At 52.4% G+C, this 20,000-nt stretch overlaps 1 protein-coding gene and 1 long non-coding RNA gene across 2 annotated transcripts in view; both read right to left on the bottom strand.

Annotated features, from left to right (window-relative positions):
• Positions 1–6,756, bottom strand: part of LOC115247338 (insulin-like growth factor-binding protein 3) — a 13,013-nt gene extending 6,257 nt beyond the window's left edge. Inside the window, exons 1-3 of the mRNA XM_029828748.1 lie at positions 5,722–6,756; positions 3,024–3,250; positions 2,350–2,469 (exon numbers count right to left, since the gene is read on the bottom strand). Of these exons, the coding sequence (XP_029684608.1) occupies positions 2,350–2,469; positions 3,024–3,250; positions 5,722–6,079 (705 nt within the window). The 5' untranslated portion in view covers positions 6,080–6,756. The remainder of the gene's footprint in view (positions 1–2,349; positions 2,470–3,023; positions 3,251–5,721) is intronic.
• Positions 6,757–12,806: 6,050 nt separating this feature from the next.
• The window catches only part of LOC115247204 (uncharacterized), an 11,229-nt gene continuing 4,035 nt past the window's right edge, over positions 12,807–20,000 (bottom strand). Inside the window, exons 2-4 of the long non-coding RNA XR_003886266.1 lie at positions 19,333–19,411; positions 13,278–13,682; positions 12,807–13,202 (exon numbers count right to left, since the gene is read on the bottom strand). This is a non-coding gene — a long non-coding RNA (uncharacterized lncRNA). The remainder of the gene's footprint in view (positions 13,203–13,277; positions 13,683–19,332; positions 19,412–20,000) is intronic.

Genomic DNA, 20,000 nt, shown 5'->3' with positions numbered 1-20,000 from the left:
GTTCGAGCGTTATCTGATCCCTGACTGCTTTCATTCAGGAAATGGACAAAGGCAGGTTCTTATTTTAGCCACTGTTGACTCTGGTTCCTGGAACCTTCAGTTCTTTACTGGTACCATCTGATGGAGGGGGTCCACACGAAAGACGACACCATGAAACCAACCACCTCTCAATGCCGTTTGATATTAAGACCTGAAATACCCCACTGCCCCCCACTGCCCCCTGTCACCCCACACAGTTCTCATGTACTCATTGTCTCCAGAACAGGAAGTGTTTTAATAAACGGAACCACGAAACCGCACGTTGGAGACTTCTGGGAAATTATTTTATGGTGCTTGTCTGTGTTTTGGCTCCCGCTGGGCTCCGACTCAGGACGGGGGTCGACTCAGGATGGGGGTCGACTCAGGACGGGCTCCGACTCAGGACGGGGGTCGACTCAGGACGGGGGCCGACTCAGGACGGGCTCCGACTCAGGACGGGGGTCGACTCAGGACGGGCTCCGACTCAGGACGGGGGTCGACTCAGGACGGGGGTCGACTCAGGACGGGCTCCGACTCAGGACGGGGGTCGACTCAGGACGGGCTCCGACTCAGGACGGGCTCCGACTCAGGACGGGGGTCGACTCAGGACGGGGGCCGACTCAGGACGGGCTCCGACTCAGGACGGGGGTCGACTCAGGACGGGCTCCGACTCAGGACGGGCTCCGACTCAGGACGGGGGCCGACTCAGGACGGGCTCCGACTCAGGACGGGGGTCGACTCAGGACGGGGGTCGACTCAGGACGGGCTCCGACTCAGGACGGGGGCCGACTCAGGACGGGGGTCGACTCAGGACGGGGGTCGACTCAGGACGGGCTCCGACTCAGGACGGGGGCCGACTCAGGACGGGCTCCGACTCAGGACGGGCTCCGACTCAGGACGGGGTCGACTCAGGACGGGCTCCGACTCAGGACGGGCTCCGACTCAGGACGGGGGTCGACTCAGGACGGGGGTCGACTCAGGACGGGCTCCGACTCAGGACGGGGGTCGACTCAGGACGGGGGTCGACTCAGGACGGGCTCCGACTCAGGACGGGGGCCGACTCAGGACGGGCTCCGACTCAGGACGGGGGTCGACTCAGGACGGGGGCCGACTCAGGACGGGCTCCGACTCAGGACGGGGGTCGACTCAGGACGGGCTCCGACTCAGGACGGGGGTCGACTCAGGACGGGGGTCGACTCAGGACGGGCTCCGACTCAGGACGGGGGTCGACTCAGGACGGGCTCCGACTCAGGACGGGGGTCGACTCAGGACGGGCTCCGACTCAGGACGGGCTCCGACTCAGGACGGGGGTCGACTCAGGACGGGGGCCGACTCAGGACGGGCTCCGACTCAGGACGGGGGTCGACTCAGGACGGGCTCCGACTCAGGACGGGCTCCGACTCAGGACGGGGGCCGACTCAGGACGGGCTCCGACTCAGGACGGGGGTCGACTCAGGACGGGGGTCGACTCAGGACGGGCTCCGACTCAGGACGGGGGCCGACTCAGGACGGGGGTCGACTCAGGACGGGGGTCGACTCAGGACGGGCTCCGACTCAGGACGGGGGCCGACTCAGGACGGGCTCCGACTCAGGACGGGCTCCGACTCAGGACGGGGGTCGACTCAGGACGGGCTCCGACTCAGGACGGGCTCCGACTCAGGACGGGGGTCGACTCAGGACGGGGGCCGACTCAGGACGGGCTCCGACTCAGGACGGGGGTCGACTCAGGACGGGGGTCGACTCAGGACGGGCTCCGACTCAGGACGGGGGCCGACTCAGGACGGGCTCCGACTCAGGACGGGGGTCGACTCAGGACGGGGGCCGACTCAGGACGGGCTCCGACTCAGGACGGGGGTCGACTCAGGACGGGCTCCGACTCAGGACGGGGGTCGACTCAGGACGGGGGCCGACTCAGGACGGGGGTCGACTCAGGACGGGCTCCGACTCAGGACGTCCTGTGTGTGTCCTGTGCGTGTCCTGTGCGTGTCCTGTGTGTGTCCTGTGTGTGTCCTGTGCGTGTCCTGTGTGTGTCCTGTGTGTGTCCTGTGTGTGTCCTGTGTGTGTCCTGTGTGCGTCCTGTGTGCGTCCTGTGTGTGTCCTGTGCGTGTCCTGTGCGTGTCCTGTGAGTGTCCTGTGTGTGTCCTGTGCGCGTCCTGTGCGTGTCCTGTGCGTGTCCTGTGTGTGTCCTGTGTGTGTCCTGTGTGCGTCCTGTGTGTGTCCTGTGTGCGTCCTGTGTGCGTCCTGTGTGTGTCCTGTGTGCGTCCTGTGTGTGTCCTGTGCGTGTCCTGTGCGTGTCCTGTGTGTGTCCTGTGTGTGTCCTGTGGGACGCACCTGTCTTTTCTTGTAGAAGCCCCGCCTGTCACAGTTGGGGATGCGGAAGCCTCTCGGGTTCAGGACGTTGCTGATTTTAAGGCCGCTCAGGATGCTCTCCATTTCCCGCCGGCATGGTCCCTATGGCAACAGAGAAAACATACCATAACAGTAGGGATGTTAATCCTGACACGCTCAGCTTTACATCTCTTTATGTTTGTCCGGCAGAGGGCGGAGTTAAAGGCACCATGTGGAGCGTTCCACGAACGCCCTCAGACGTGTGATGTGAGGACGGAGCCCCAAAGGCCGGCAGCTCGTGTCGGGGGCACCACAGCACCAGGCTGACACGTGTTCCAGCCACTAATCTGCATGGGTTCAAATCCAACCAATGACCTCATGTTGCTGATGAAAGCGGGCGCTAATGAGGGTGGAGTGTGGTTGGAACAGATAAGAAAAGCAGAATCAAACTGTCTCTGCAGCTGGTTGGCTTTGAAGGAACGTCTGCTTCCTGAGAGGAACTTTTCACAACGGTTTGAGAAGCATCACCAAGCTGTGAGGTCATCAGATCAGCTTCCTGCTGTCGTTCCTTGTTGAAGTAATTTGATGTTTCTTCATGTGATTGGAAAGAATGTTTTATTCACTAGTGTGAAGGCTTGTCTGCCAGAGCAAAAGGAAACAACAGTCTGATGACTTACATACTCAGGTTCCCTCTTGTTCTCCAGAGAGAAGTTCTGGATGTCCATGATGGTTCTTCTGGACACTGACTCAACCTTGTAGCTCTGAGTCCTCTTGTTTTGATTCCTCTGGATCAGCCTGCTGTGGATGGGCAGCTGGGTGTCCGCCGAGGCACCGCTCTGGACGCTCTGGACGCTCCTCATGCTCACAGTGGCGTTGGTGGAGCCGCCGTCCACCTGGTTGGTGTCTGTGGGGGCGAAGGAGAGTCATGCTCATTCAGTTCTCATCATCTTCTGTTCTCACCATCTGGTTCCAAACAGCAACACATGTTGTGCTTGACTGGAAGTCAGATGAACAAAAACACAAATAGAAGTTTAAAAACATCAAAATAGTTGAGCATAAAAACATGAAGCATCTCATCTGGACTAAACGAGAGTCCAGAGTCTTCTAGAGTCTGAGCCCACGTTTGGAATTCTGAGTCCGAGAGCAGGTCCGACAGCAGGTGAAGAAGGCGCTTTAGCTAACCAAGTTTTTAAAAACTAAATTAACTAAAGTAACTAAAAGTAACTAAATTACTTTTTATTACTCGACATATGAGAACGGGTTAGGGTTCTGATTTTCCTAAACTCTTCTGCAGCATCATCGTGTAGAAACCTTTGTGATTACGGCAGAACTGTTGTGATTACAGCAGAACTGTGGTGATTACAGCAGAACTGTGGTGATTACGGCAGAACTGTTGTGATTACGGCAGAACTGTGGTGATTACGGCAGAACTGTGGTGATTACAGCAGAACTGTGGTGATTACGGCAGAACTGTTGTGATTACGGCAGAACTGTGGTGATTACGGCAGAACTGTTTTGATTACGGCAGAACTGTGGTGATTACGGCAGAACTGTTGTGATTACGGCAGAACTGTGGTGATTACAGCAGAACTGTGGTGATTACAGCAGAACTGTGGTGATTACGGCAGAACTGTTGTGATTACGGCAGAACTGTGGTGATTACGGCAGAACTGTTGTGATTACGGCAGAACTGTTGTGATTACGGCAGAACTGTGGTGATTACGGCAGAACTGTGGTGATTACGGCAGAACTGTGGTGATTACGGCAGAACTGTTGTGATTACGGCAGAACTGTGGTGATTACGGCAGAACTGTGGTGATTACGGCAGAACTGTTGTGATTACGGCAGAACTGTTGTGATTACGGCAGAACTGTGGTGATTACGGCAGAACTGTTGTGATTACGGCAGAACTGTTGTGATTACGGCAGAACTGTGGTGATTACGGCAGAACTGTGGTGATTACGGCAGAACTGTTGTGATTACGGCAGAACTGTGGTGATTACGGCAGAACTGTTGTGATTACGGCAGAACTGTTTTGATTACGGCAGAACTGTTGTGATTACGGCAGAACTGTTGTGATTACGGCAGAACTGTGGTGATTACGGCAGAACTGTTGTGATTACAGCAGAACTGTTTTGATTACAGCAGAACTGTTGTGATTACAGCAGAACTGTTGTGATTACAGCAGAACTGTTTTGATTACGGCAGAACTGTTGTGATTACGGCAGAACTGTGGTGATTACGGCAGAACTGTTGTGATTACAGCAGAACTGTTGTGATTACGGCAGAACTGTTGTGATTACGGCAGAACTGTTGTGATTACGGCAGAACTGTTGTGATTACGGCAGAACTGTTTTGATTACAGCAGAACTGTTGTGATTACGGCAGAACTGTGGTGATTACAGCAGAACTGTTGTGATTACGGCAGAACTGTGGTGATTACAGCAGAACTGTTGTGATTACGGCAGAACTGTGGTGATTACAGCAGAACTGTTGTGATTACGGCAGAACTGTGGTGATTACAGCAGAACTGTTGTGATTACGGCAGAACTGTGGTGATTACAGCAGAACTGTTGTGATTACGGCAGAACTGTGGTGATTACGGCAGAACTGTGGTGATTACAGCAGAACTGTTGTGATTACAGCAGAACTGTGGTCCGATGGTGCTGAACGAGCCCTCGTTGCCTCCCTGAGACACCAGACATGACAAAGCCAGGAACCCCCCCCCCCCCCCCTTCAATGGAACAGCTGCTGTCAGAACATCTGTGCAGGTATGGAAACACACCCGGAACTTCCCACAGCTGTGAAGGGAGATGGAGAAGAGGCGGGCGGGGGTGGTGCTCATGGAGGATGTGCAAAAACACGCGCAAGCACACAAACACACGCACGCGTGCGTTACGGTGTTTATGACAACGTGAGCAATTGCACTCCACGCATTACTGTGGCCAAACCAAATAACACGGGGGGGCTCTTGGAGGCATGACGTCAGCGGTGCCTGCACACGCACCACTTGTGTGTTCGCACGAAGGTGGCGTGTGTGCCGTTTCCTGGTGTGCGCGTGGATTCATAAGACACGTAGCGCAGCCAGCAGCGACCCCCCCCCCCCCCCCCCAAATGTTTTGACCCACATCCATAATTTCATTCTCCCGCTGCAGATACATCGATGTTACTTTGAGCCTGTTTGTGCTACATGAGAGGCGGGGGGGGGGGGGGGGGCGACCCACGACCCACGACCCGCGACCGACGTCACTCAGTTTAACATTTGGAACAGGTCACATCTGTCCAGCATCCATGAAAACCTCCCCGGAGAGCTCAGCAAGGGGCGGCGCGGCAGCCACCAAATGCCTTCACACACCGGCAGAACCCACCACTTACCCGGCCTCGGTATCAGAAGGTTGCTGAGCTTTGTGGACGCCCTCCCGGAACACGTCCCGCGTCCGTCCAGCAGCGCCTGCAGCGGGCGGCTCTCCCCCGGCTGGTGCTGGCAGCTCAGCCCGGAGCCGCAGCGCGCCGTGTACACTCCACACGCTTGTCGCTCGCCGAGGGCGCACGTCATGCAGCAGCCGCAGCCGGGCTCCCTGACGCGCTCCACGCAGTCCTTCGGCAGCGGCTTGCACATGAGCAGCGCGCCAGTGTCGCACGCCTCGCAACGCACCACCGGCCCCGCGGCGCCGGCGAGCCGGGCGAAGGTCGCCAGCGCGGCGGTGAGGCAGAGCACGTAGTGCCCGGTCATTCTGCCGGGTTGTCGGTCACAGAGCAACGCTGTGTGGGTTGTCGCGCAGTCTCAGGTGGACTCTGCGTGGCGCTGCGGGCCGGGTAGCCCGCTCCATCTGTGCCTTCCTTTACGCCAACCTCTCGTTTTATACAGGCGGAAAAAAGAGGCAGCAAGTCCCACCCTCCCGGTATGAATAATGTAGCCCCGATATGTGGGGCAGATCAGGGCGAAGAGGGCAGCACCTCCTCATGCACACAATCAAACAAGATTTTCACCATGAAAATCCAATAAAACCATTATTATTATCTGTTTTTCTGCAAGGTTTGTTCCAATAGACATGAGGTGATCCTCATTTTTCCTGGGACCAGTGAAGCTGCATGAGTCCCAATGCCGACTGTGATTGGCGGCTTTTCTTGTATCTGGTTAATATTCACATTGATGGTTTTGATGGTGAAATTAACTTGTCTTACCCTTTCATTGAGAAGCTGGTTCTGGAGGATTCTTTCCGCCTTGTTACTCTTCATGGTGAACTCTGTTGCTGTTGGGGCTCGGCTGTGTTTTCTGCATCTTAGGTAAGTGGTTCCTCTATTCTGCTAGTTTCCTGGAAGTTCTCTCCCGTAACAGTCAAAACCTCTTGGATGAGAAGTGGAATATCTTCAAGAAACTCAAACAGTCCAGTTGCTCAGATTCAACTACCAGAATTACCGTGACCTGGATGACTGAGAACCTTCACAGACATTATCTGAGAGACATCTGCTATAGTGAGACTGAGCTCTGAGGATAGAAGAATCCTTAATCATAAATGTGAAAGTGATCAAAGAATGGTCTGACAGGACTGGGTTCTGAGGGAACCCTGACACATGTTCTACCTCAACACCATAAGTCAGAACTAGATCTAGGGTGTGGTTAAAGCTGTGAGTTGGTTGGTTTATCTGCTGGAGGAAACCAACTGACTCAAGTAATGAAATGAAGCCATTTCTAAAGCTGTCATTTATAACGTCCATATGGATGTTAAAGTCTCCAATGATAATGACTTTTTCCGTTCTAAGGACCAAGTCAGATAAGAAATCAGAGAACTCAGACAGGAACTCTGAATGTGGCCCAGCAGGGGGCCGATATGCAACTACAAACAGAAGTGGCTTTTCTGTCCTCCAGTTCAGATGAGTGATGCCAAGAGTCAGGCTTTCAAATGAACTGAAGCCATGTTGTGGTCTGGGATTAATTAATAACTTGGAGTGATAGATTGCTGCCACTCCCCCTCCTCGACCAGTAACACGTGGAATATGATAATTAAGATGGGTAGGAGGAGTAGATTCATTTAAGCTCACATACTCCTCCTCCTGAAGCCAGGTCTCAGTAAGACAAAATAAATCAATGTGATGATCCACTATCAGGTCGTGCACTAACAGGGATTTACACAAAAGAGATCTAATATTTAACAGTCCACACTTAATTGTGATATTAGTTTCTCCAACTTGTGCTTCAGTATTAATTTTAATAAGATTTTGGTGATTGACCGCTCCCCTGCTCTGTGCTTGGTGAACTTTTAACCGTGGAACAGAGACTACCTCTATAGTGTTAAATATGTTATTGTTGGTGGATGAGGGTTCTAAGGAAGCAGCAGAGAGGTGTGTAAGACTACAACTCTGCATCCTGGTCTGGACCCTGGATTGTCAGGTCACTTTGGGTCTAATAAAATTAGCCAAATTACTAGAAATGAGAGAGGCACCATCTCGAGTGGGATGGACACCGTCTCTCCTAATCAGACCAGGTTTTCCCCAAAAAGTGCTCCAATTGTCTACAAAGGCCACCTGGTTTTCAGGGCAACGACCCTGCCAATGACCCTGCCAATGACCCCGCCAACGACCCTGCCAATGACCCTGCCAATGACCCCGCCAACGACCCTGCCAATGACCCCACCAACGACCCCGCCAATGACCCCGCCAACGACCCCGCCAATGACCCCGCCAATGACCCTGCCAATGACCCCGCCAACGACCCTGCCAATGACCCTGCCAATGACCCCGCCAACGACCCTGCCAATGACCCCGCCAATGACCCTGCCAATGACCCCGCCAACGACCCTGTCAATGACCCTGCCAATGACCCCGCCAACGACCCTGCCAATGACCCTGCCAATGACCCCGCCAACGACCCTGCCAATGACCCCGCCAATGACCCCGCCAATGACCCCGCCAACGACCCTGCCAACGACCCTGCCAATGACCCCGCCAACGACCTTGCCAACGACCCTGCCAATGACCCCGCAAACGACCCCGCCAAAGACCCTGCCAATGACCCCGCCAATGACCCTGCCAATGACCCCGCCAATGACCCTGCCAATGACCCCGCCAACGACCCTGCCAACGACCCTCAGGTGACCACCCAGATCATTAGCATGCTAATGGTCCACAGGGGCTGTATTTTCAAGCTTTGTCCCCAGCGTTCAGAACTGAAGAAGCCTTCTGGTTAGAAGCAGAAACATCTTCAAGAGAAGAAACCCAGTCCAGTTGACAGAGAAAACTACCTTGGATCCATGACAATGACAATGTGTCATTTTCTGATTTTAACCTTTTAACCTTTCCAACTCTTGATCAACAAGCAGAAATCAGCCACATTTGAACTACCAGAGAAGACGTGTATTACTTGAGAATGTCCAGGCCCTTGGACAAACACAGACCCTGACGGTTGTACGTATGGCCACCTGCTTGTTTTCCTTCCTGACATCTTTTCCTGGTCAGATTCACATTTCCCGACCATATAGTCTAATGTATTTTTACACAGCAACGTGTGAAATTCCTCATGTGAACTTTATTCCTGACACAAAATATTTGGGAGCCACTTGACATAACGAATAAGAGAATGTGAGTGAGAGAGGAGGAACAAACGTCCAGTGGTGCATGCAGAAGGACAACACACACATGCATAAATGTATAGATATCTATCGTCTTTTTAAAAGCCACAAGTTTCTAATTATGTCCCCGGTTTCAAATGAAAAAGCTTTTATGGCCAGATGTTTGCTTACAGGCCGTTTCTGTCTGTGAGGGGAAGAACCCATCGACTTTATTGCTTGTGTTTGTCATCACGTGATGCCGTATGGCCTCAGAGCAAAAAGCATCTTTTGCCTTCTGATCAGTGACCGTACGACCGATGAACATCATTAAACCGCCTGGGCCGAGGATTCGGATCCTGTCGGATCACACGTGGCGTGCAACAGTCTGCCTGGAGTGTTCTGTTCCAGCGACTGTGTGCAAAGCTCTGATACGAGGAAGACGAGCAGCGTATCGACTGGCTCAGCGGGGGTCCAGAGAGCGGGTCAAGCATGCGCTGGTCCTGGCCGAGCGCTGAAAGGAGCGGCTCCCCTCCCTCATCCTCGCTGACCCTGAGAGATTTTAACGGGTCACAAAGGAGCAAGAGTTCACACTTGTGATGCCCCTCACCCTCCTCTCACTCCTCCTACACCTCTGGCCACTGTTCTCCTCTGGAATATCAACAAAGCAGAAACAGGCCACCGTTCCAGGAGGCTGATAAAGTGAAGAATCTGACTCAGCATCTTGAAGGAAACTGGGCTGGAAAGCCTGCCTCAGAAGTGGTTTTGATGCAACCCTTCTTTACATCTTTGGCTATCGAGCTCCTCGTTGGTTCTAAATAAAAATGGGCGCCTGAATGGTGCTGTGATTCCAGCTCAATCCGTCACGCTACTCAATCAAAGTGTTTGTGTCCTGGTATGAGGGTGAGAAGTGACAGGAACCCTGACCCTGAAGTACAGGTGCTGGCTCAGTAGCACTGAAATGTTCCCAGATTGACCCGTTTTGTCACACATCACACAACTGAGAAACACATTAGCCAACGGCGTTGTTCCATGAGAGTTTGACGCTGTGAGAATGGACTTTGTTTGGCTCTTCGTTTGGTGGTGGCTCCTACACCTCTTTCACATTTATTGCACTTTTTGTCGAGGCGTCTTGAGGGGCAGACGACAGGCTCCTCTTTATAGACCCTCCTCAGGATTCAGTCCCATCCAAACCTTTCTGCTGGTTGATATACTCCACCATGACCTTAGACTAGGTCTTTACCTGATTAGTTGGATAACTCCCTTTTCACCCTGCAGGTCACATTGTGTGACAGTTAACAGTGTTTCTTCCAGTGTGCTATCGTCTCCTCATCAATCAATCAATCAATCTTTATTTATATAGCGTCTTATACAATCAAAATTGTTTCAAGGCGCTTTCCAGAATCCCAGGGCCTGACCCCAGACAAGCAACAGTGGCAAGGAAAAACTCCCTTTAACAGGAAGAACCTTGAGCAGGACCAGGCTCATGTAGGGGGACCCTCCTGCTGATGGCCGGCTGGGTAAAGAGAGAGGAGAGGTGGGAGGACAGGTAGAGGATAGGATAGGTAGGAGAGGAGAGGGTAGAGGAGAGGAGAGGTAGAGGGAGGGGGGGGAGAGGAGAGGAGGAGGAGGAGGAGGGGAAAGAGGAGAGGAAAGAAGAGGAGAGGGAGAGGAAAAGGAGAAGGAGAGGAGAGGAGAGGAGAGGGAGAGGAGAGGCACAGAGCACAGAAACACAAACAAAAAATATGCACAATCACTTCAACGGGGCCGCGGTCATTATGCAGCTCCGATGGCAGTGATACCTGCAAATAGATAGTGGGGGGGGGGGGGGGGGGGGGGGGGAGAAGCAGAAAAACTACACAAGAATCAGCATAACTAGTCTGCTTGATGAGGAGAGGAAAGGAGAGGAAACCATGACCCAGTGGAGTGACAGAGGCCTGTCAGGTGATCATGTTTCCGGACCCCGGCAGCCTTGGCCTATAACAGCATAACTAAGATGTGACCTAACGATTAGACGACCCCCTAAGTATGATAATTTGTCTGTCTATGATAGTAGCTGGAACTACTGAATTAGTAACAGTAAGCTTTTTCAAAGAGGTAGGTTTTGAGTCTGATCTTAAAAGTAGCGATGGAGTCAGCCTCCCGTACCTGGACAGGGAGGCTGGTTCCAAAGCAGGGGGGCCTGGTAGCTAAATGCCCGGCCCCCCATTCTACTCCTAGAAACTCTGGGAACCACAAGTAGACCAGCATTCTGAGAGCGGAGCGGTCTATTGGGCTGATAGGGTATCACTAGCTCCTCCAGGTAGGATGGAGCTAGGCCTCTGAGGACCTTGTAGGTCAGAAGAAGGGTTTTAAAAGTTATTCTAAATTTAACGGGCAGCCAATGAAGCGACGCCAGTACAGGAGTAATGTGATCTCTTTTGTCAATACCTGTCAGAACTCTGGCTGCAGCATTTTGGATCAACTGGAGGCTTCTTAAAGAGTTGTTTGGACACCCTGATAATAAGGAGTTACAGTAGTCCAGCCTGGAAGTAACAAATGCATGGACTAACTTTTCAGCGTCAGGCTGCATCAGTAGCTTCCTGATCTTTGAGATGTTCCTCAAGTGAAAAAAGGCACTTCTAGAGACTAATTTAATGTGTGAGCTGAAGGAGAGATTTTGATCAAAAGTTACTCCTAGATTCCTCACAGAGAGACTAGATGTTAATGAGATACCATCTAGAGTGATCATGTGATCTAAGCTATGAGAAGATCATTAGTGACTTTAAGAAGTGCTGTTTCTGTGCTGTGGTGAGCTCTAAAGCCTGACTGAAACATCTCAAACAGGCTGTTCCTCTGCAGGTGCTCCAGTAACTGAGTCACCACCACCTTCTCTAGAACTTTAGAGATAAAAGGAAGGTTGGATATTGGCCTATAATTTGCCAAGACATCAGGATCCAGTGATGGTTTTTTAAGCAACGGCTTAATCACTGCCACCTTGTAGGACCGGGGTCCATAACCTGACACTAAAGAACCATTGATCTGGTCCAGGATAGACCTCATGGTTGCCACTTGATGCAACCGCCTCTTTATTCAATAACGGTCACATCGTAAGGTTTGCTGATGGTACAGTTAGTTAGTCTTCTTTAGATTTTAGGAAGTCTACGTCTCTTCCACCACCACTTGTTATCAAAGTGCCTGATGCTACAAATATCTTGGTGTGAGCCTTGATAATAACCAACGTTTTGGAGCCCATGTTCATGCTACCTCTAAAGACAGGTCTTGAGGAAGGTTTCTGCTATTCTGGGTAACTTAATCATTTACTTCTGAATGAATTTGAGCCTTTGGCCTCAGGCCTTCATTTTAGGTCTCCTATGAGAAGGACTAAAAGACTTCAGGTCTCATTGGTCCCCAGTGTCATTTATATATTTAATGGCAGTCATCCCTTAGGTCGCTTGTCTTTTCTTGTAGTACTACTACTTATTTGCACATTCACATATTACAATATCTTTTATCTTTTATGTTTTGGCTGTCTTGTTGATACTGTTGATATTGTCATTGTGTTCCCTGTCGTTTGTGGGCTCCTGCTGCAAAACTACGGGACAATAGAGAGATTCGGAAGGTGCAATGCCAACAGAGATCTTGGTGGGCCTGTTGGGCAATTTAAAGAAGTAGTCGTGGGCAACAACTACACCAGAACCATTGTGCATTGATTGGAAATTCACAGTTGGATTAGCGTATTGCTAAACGTCCACGTTAGCATTAGAATCTACACAGTGATGACTTCACGCATACGTCACTGCTGCTCTTTATGAAGACATCTAAAATCTTGTCATTGACAACATCAACCTGGCTGACAACCAAGACTGAATGTGCTGAAAAGTTGCTCAGATACCAGCAATTTGCTTAAGATCTTAAGAAGCCCCGCCCCTGAGCGATGTAGTCAAAGGGTTAGAGGGGATCGCAATGTGTTCTGATCAGCCAGATGCTCAGTGACACCACTGAGGTTATCTGCTTTTCATGTTTGTACCAAAAACATGAATCTCACAGTCCCTGGAAAACATCTCATACATCACGTCGGTCCCACACCTTCTCTCCTCCGAGCTGCTGGACCTGCACCATCGCCATCAACAGGTTAATAAAATGCAGCAATGCACACAAAATAAACACACAGAAGCCCGGCACACCATTACTCCACACCCTCTTCACCCCGTATCTGCCTCTGCTGCTCCCACCATCGACCTCAGCAGCAGGTGGGCACTAACCGCCAGGAGGTCCTGAGGCCAGAACATCAAACGTGAGAGTCACCTGCACTGGGGGCAGATCCCAGCCCTGGACAGGGAGAGGAGGAAGGTCAGCAAACTGCGCCTGCATCCAGCAGCAGCATCTCAGGTCATCTCTGCTCACATGTCAAACATGGAGTGTGCCGCATGCCTGTCCGCTTCAGGTGTTTTTGTGTCTACATCAGGGATTATAGGTCATCTGGGAGGCTTGAACTTGGGCCCAGTTTTCCCTGATTGCGTGATATAGGTTCCTTTCCTAACCCTGCCCTATCTGCCCTTCCCTCCTTTATGCATCTCTGCATCAGAAGGTAGCTTCCCCACATGAGCCTGGTCCTGCTCAAGGTTTCTTCCTGTTATGGGAACCTTTTCCTGCCAGTGTTGCTTGTCCTGGGTCAGGTCCTGGGCTTCTGGACTGTAACAGATATCTGGGTAGGTGCTCATCACTCAGGCCACATTAATCCCTGCAGGTCTGCTGAAGGGTCAACTGGAAGCTGCTTGGCTCTTACCAAACGGCTCCTTGTAACAGGTCCTGTATAAAATAAAGATGAACAGAATGAAAATAAATAGGATTAAGGTGAATATAAATGGATCCATTGAAAATGTAGCTTTTCCATCTTCTCAGCCAGGAGAGGTCATACATTGTTTTACAGGGTTGTTTAACACAGAGGCTAACACAGAGGCTAACACAGAGGGTAACACAGAGGGTAACACAGAGGCTAACACAGAGGGTAACAGAGAAGGTAACACAGAGGCTAACACAGAGGGTAACACAGAGGGTAGCACAGAGGGTAACACAGAGGGTAACACAGAGGGTAACACAGAGGCTAACACAGAGGGTAACACAGAGGGTAACACAGAAGGTAACACAGAGGCTAACACAGAGGGTAACACAGAGGGTAACACAGAGGCTAACACAGAGGGTAACACAGAGGGTAACACAGAAGGTAACACAGAGGCTAACACAGAGGGTAACACAGAGGGTAACACAGAGGGTAACACAGAGGCTAACACAGAGGGTAACACAGAGGGTAACACAGAGGGTAACACAGAGGCTAACACAGAGGGTAACACAGAGGGTACCACAGAGGGTACCACAGAGGCTAACACAGAGGGTAACACAGAGGGTACCACAGAGGCTAACACAGAGGCTAACACAGAGGGTACCACAGAGGGTACCACAGAGGCTAACACAGAGGGTAACACAGAGGGTACCACAGAGGGTACCACAGAGGGTACCACAGAGGGTAACACAGAGGGTAACACAGAGGGTACCACAGAGGGTAACACAGAGGCTAACACAGAGGCTAACACAGAGGGTACCACAGAGGATACCACAGAGGGTAACACAGAGGGTAACACAGAGGCTAACACAGAGGCTAACACAGAGGGTAACACAGAGGCTAACACAGAGGCTAACACAGAGGGTACCACAGAGGGTACCACAGAGGGTACCACAGAGGCTAACACAGAGGGTACCACAGAGGCTAACACAGAGGCTAACACAGAGGCTAACACACCAGCTGTAGGTGTTACCGGCACCTCTGTTTGATGGGATACATTAAAGCATAATAAAAATGGGACGTGAGAACACGAGTCTTGCTTTGACCGTTTTCTGTGCAAAACAAGTAGGAGGACACCTTGAGGAGACCCGGAACTTGGTTGCAGACTGTGTATAAGATCAGGGGATTCGTGCTTTTGATAGCTACCATGTAGCCTGGAAAGACTGTAGTTAGTTTACAAAAAGGCCCTTCGCAAGGCTAGAACAGCTTATTTTTCTTCTTTGATTGAGGAAAATAAGAACAACTCCAGGTTTCTCTTCAGCACTGTGGCCAAATTAACCAAGAGTCACAGTGTTTTAGATCCACGTATCCCTTCTTCCCTGAGTGGTGAAGACTTCATGAGCTTCTTCACTGATAAAGTTCTAGCTATCAGAGAGAAAGCTAACCAGGCCATCCCATCAACTGGACCATCACCAGATGTGCCGACTGTGGGAACATGCAGGGTCTCCAACGAGCCCTTAAGCTCCTTCAGCCCTATATATTTTTCTGAGGCGTCATCGCTAATTCAGAAATCCCAGTCCACCACGTGTCCTTTAGATCCCATCCCAACACACCTGTTGAAGGATGTTTTACCATTGATAGGCAGTTCTATCCTGGACCAGATCAATGGTTCTTTAGTGACAGGTTATGTACCCCGGTCCTACAAGGTGGCAGTGATTAAGCCGTTGCTTAAAAAACCATCACTGGATCCTGATGTCTTAGCAAATTATAGGCCAATATCCAACCTTCCTTTGATCTCTAAAGTTCTAGAGAAGGTGGTGGTGACTCAGTTACTGGAGCACCTGCAGAGGAACAGCCTGTTTGAGATGTTTCAGTCAGGCTTTAGAGCTCATCACAGCTCTTCTTAAAGTCATTATTAATAAGTATTAATTATCAGACGTAGGGGGTCGTCTAATCATGAGGTCACATCTTAGCTGTGCTGCTATAGGCCGAGGCTGCAGAACCATGATCACCTGACAGGCCTCTGGCACCCCACTGGTCATGGTTTCCTCTCCTCCCCTCCTCCCCTCCCTCTCCTCCCCTCCCTCCCCTCTCCTCCCCTCCCCTCCCCTCCCCTCCACTCCTCCCCCCCTCCTCTCCTCCCCTCTCCTCTCCTCCCCCTCCCTCTCCTCTCCTCTCCTCCCCTCCCCTCCCCTCCTCTCCTCTCCTCTCCTCCCCTCCCCTCCCCTCCTCTCCTCCCCACCCCCTCTCCTCCCCTCTCCTCTCCTCCCCTCCTCTCCTCCCCTCCTCCCCTCCCTCCCTCTCCTCCCCTCCCCTCCCTCCCCTCCCCTCCTCTGCTCCCCTCTCCTCCCCTCCCCTCCCTCCCCTCTCCTCCCCTCCCCTCCCCTCCTCTCCTCTCCTCTCCTCCCCCCTCCCTCTCCTCTCCTCTCCTCTCCTCCCCTCCCTCCCCTCTCCTCCCCTCCTCTCCTCCTCCCCTCCCCCCTCCCTCTCCTCTCCTCTCCTCTCCTCCCCTCTCCTCCCCTCCCCCTCTCCTCCCCTCTCCTCTCCTCCCCTCCTCTCCTCCCCTCCCCTCCCTCCCCTCCTCTGCTCCCCTCTCCTCCCCTCCCCTCCCTCCCCTCTCCTCCCCTCCTCCCCTCCCCCCTCCCTCTCCTCTCCTCTCCTCCCCTCTCCTCCCCTCCCCTCCTCCCCTCCTCCCCTCCCTCTCCTCTCCTCCCCTCCCTCCCCTCCCCTCCCCTCCTCTCCTCCCCTCTCCTCCTCTCCTCCCCCCCCCCTCTCCTCCCCTCCTCTCCTCCCCCCCTCCCTCTCCTCCCCTCCCTCCCTCTCCTCCTCTCCTCTCCTCTCCCCTCCTCTCCTCCCCTCTCCTCTCCTCCCCCCTCCTCTCCTCCCCTCCTCCCCTCCCTCCCTCTCCTCCCCTCCTCTCCTCTCCTCCCCTCCCCTCCCCCCCCCTCCCTCTCCTCCCCTCCCCTCCTCTCCTCTCCTCTCCTCCCCTCCCTCCCTCCCTCTCCTCCCCTCCCTCCCTCTCCTCCTCTCCTCTCCCCTCCTCCCCCCCCCTCCCCTCCCCTCCCTCCCTCTCCTCCCCTCCCTCCCTCCCTCCCCCCAGACCTTTAACATGCTCCAGTCTCATGCTTTCGAGGACATGACTGTTGGAAAGGACATCTGGGTTCTCATCTTACAGTTGCTGCTGTCGCGTTTACTTCAAAACAGTTGTTGAGAAGACCTGCACCCCCCATGCACACACACACACACACACACACACACGCACAGACATACACGCAAACACACGCACACACATACATGCACACACACGCACATACATACATGCACGCACACGCACACGCACACAAACAAAACTCCACCCGTAATACTGGTCAGATTACTATAATATGATTAATAAAAACCAGGAAGCCTGACTGAAAGGCCATAAGGTCAGAGACTGGTTTGACCCCCCCCCCCACAGCGTCAGAACCCCGACCTGTGGTGTCACCCATCACCTTTCCCCACCGAGGCTGCATTCACCCCTTCAACACCCGGATTCTCAGCACCCTTCCACAGGGAACGGGCCACAGCCTGATGAGTTCCTCGGCATTACTGGGAAGTTGTGAGTGGAACATGACTCGTCAAGTCTGTCCTCCCCTCCCTGCCAGTGTGCTCCTTCCTCCTCCTCTATGTTTAGACAGGGTAAAGTTCTCTTGGGCCAACATGGGTAAAGCCCTGTCTTCCCTCTGCATGCCCCCCCCCCAAATTCTCCCTGCTCTCCCCTCCCCCATGGATCTTTGTCTCCATCTTTTTCTCCTCCCTCCTGCCTCAGTTACAAGCGGTATTTATCTTGTGCAGGTCTCCACCTGAGGCCGTCCCGGTACGTCCTGATCCACTTGCTCGGAGGTTCTACTGGCGAATCAGTTAGTTGTGTTTCTGCTCCCTGAGAATCATCAGACCAGGACAACACAACAGAGGATTTGGTTTGCACACTGGCACACTGACACACACAACTACCCTGCAGTTACCCAGAGTGCATCTGTGCAGGCTTTACATTGTAGGAGCGTCTCCAAGCTCGGATTCCTCGTTAGCAGCAGTCTCATTTACACTGTTACATTTACAACGCAAACAATGTATAATGCTGGAGTGTGTGTGTGTGTGTGTGAGTGTGTGAGTGTGTGCGTGTGTGTGTGGGTGTCTGTGTCTGTCTGTGTGTGTGTGTGTGTGTGTGTGGGTGTCTGTGTGTGTGTGTGTGTGTGGGGGGGTCTGTGTGCGTGTGTGTGGGTGTCTGTGTGTGTGTGTGTGTGTGTGTGTGGGTGTCTGTGTGTGTGTGTGGGTGTCTGTGCGTGGGTGTCTGTGCGTGTGTGTGTGTGTGTGTCTGTGTGCGTGTGTGTGTCTGTGTGTGTGTGCGTGTGTGTGTCTGTGTGCGTGGGTGTGTGTGTCTGTGGGTGTCTGTGCGTGGGTGTCTGTGCGTGTGTGTGTGTGTCTGTGTGTGTGGGTGTGTGTGCGTGTGTGTCTGTGTGTGTGCGTGTGTCGGTGTCTGTGTGCGTGTGTGTGTGGGTGTCTGTGTGTGTGCGTGTGTGTGTGTGTGTGTGTGTGTCTGTGTGCGTGTGTGTGTCTGTGTGTGCGTGTGTGTGCGTGTGTGTGTGTGTCTGTGTGTGTGTGTGTGTGTGTCTGTGTGTGCGTGTGTGTCTGTGTGTGTGTGTGGGTGTGTGTGCGTGTGTGTGCGTGGGTGTGTGTGTCTGTGTGTGTGCGTGTGTGTCTGTGTGTGTGGGTGTGTGTGCGTGTGTCTGTGTGTGCGTGGGTGTGTGTGCGTGTGTGTGTGTGTGCGTGGGTGTGTGTGTCTGTGTGTGTGCGTCTGTGTGTGTGTGTGCGTGTGTGTGCGTGGGTGTGTGTGCGTGTGTCTGTGTGTGTGTGTGTCTTTGTGGCTCCAGCAGATCATGGAATGAATGAGCTCATTGTCAGCCTGCGCAGGTGCGCCTCTTCTTCTTCACCTCCGACCCGCGGCCCTCGACCCCAGAAGGGCCCTTTGTGAACTCTATTTACTGGCGACTCCAATGAAACTTCAGTCCATTACCAACATCTTCTCTTTCCCTTTCTCTCCTTATTTTTGCCTCCTCTCAGGAAACCAATTAGCGACAATACAAGTAGGTTAGAGTCTCTATTCAGAACGGGCATTGTTGAGCACAATACCAGGAAGCATTGTGAGCTAACAATTAGTGGCCATGGGGCAGTGTAGAGTGTCACTGACATTGTTGGAGCTGCACAAGGCCGGGTTTGTTCCCAAACTGTAGGTTAGACGGGATGAAGGACAAGAGAGTTCCCAGGTGACAATTTGCACCAACCCCATCAGCGAAGGAGGAGTTTGGAAGGTGTCCTGAAATGGGCGTCTCCGCTTGTTAAGGTTTAGATGGTGATGGGTGCTCTAACTGTTGTTTTATGAATCTGCATAATCCACAAGGTCGTGACCTCAGGTCATTAACCCATGCTAACGGTAACAGCAAGCTAGATGCCACCCTTCTGCGGCACAGAGGTTTCACCCATCTGCTCACTCCGTGTTGGAAGGTCACAGCTGAAAGGTCAAGGGTTCAGTCATCATTGTTATCCGGCCCCTGCTGTTTCTAAAACCAACACCAAGAAGGCACCTCCTCTGGCCACACCCCCAAACACGCCCCTGCGGCTGGATGACATCATCGTACTCACATTCAAGTCCGGAGGGGTCTGGAGGAGGATGGAACCAGTGAAAGGTGACTCCAACCAGGCTCAGCCTCGACACTCGACACTGTTCATTAATAAATGAGAAGTGACAGTTAGCTGATCCAGGACCAGTTCCGTTGATCTGTAACCCTGGAACCTATCAGAAGAAAATGCACTCTTTTCTCAGAGGGAAGATGTGTGAGTGAATAAGAACACTCACAGCTGTGGTTCATTTGCCTGTGGACTAAACAGTCAGTCTAATAAGCTTATTAAGTTAGCTGGATAAAAGCAGCATGGATATTTTTACCCCCAAAGACTTGATTGAGGGACCAGTGGCTTCATAAAGGATCCCAGTAACTCAGTTACACTAAGTGTATGAAACTTGTCCCCGTTCTGTAATGACCCAAAAAGATCCCAGAAGGATGGAAGCACGCCAAGTTCAAACTAAATCTGTGGGATAAGTTAGCAGAAAGGTGGATGGAGAGAGAGCTGGGGGGGGGGGCAGATATGGCAAGGCCCAGGTTGTGAATGATTACACCGTTTGAACCAGTATGAAGGGATGGAGGCTGAAGAGACGAGGGGAGACGCGTAGAAATGTGGGGCCAGAGGTGCAGTAGCAGTTAGAGCTGCTGCGACGTTCATCTGGGACTGGACCTAAAGCCGGTGAAGGATGG

This window comes from Takifugu rubripes, chromosome 20 (genome assembly GCF_901000725.2).
Source record: "Takifugu rubripes chromosome 20, fTakRub1.2, whole genome shotgun sequence".
Taxonomy (NCBI): Eukaryota; Metazoa; Chordata; class Actinopteri; order Tetraodontiformes; family Tetraodontidae; genus Takifugu; species Takifugu rubripes.
The sequence above is the reverse complement of the archived record's forward strand: the minus strand, read 5'-3'. Positions and strand labels throughout refer to the sequence as shown.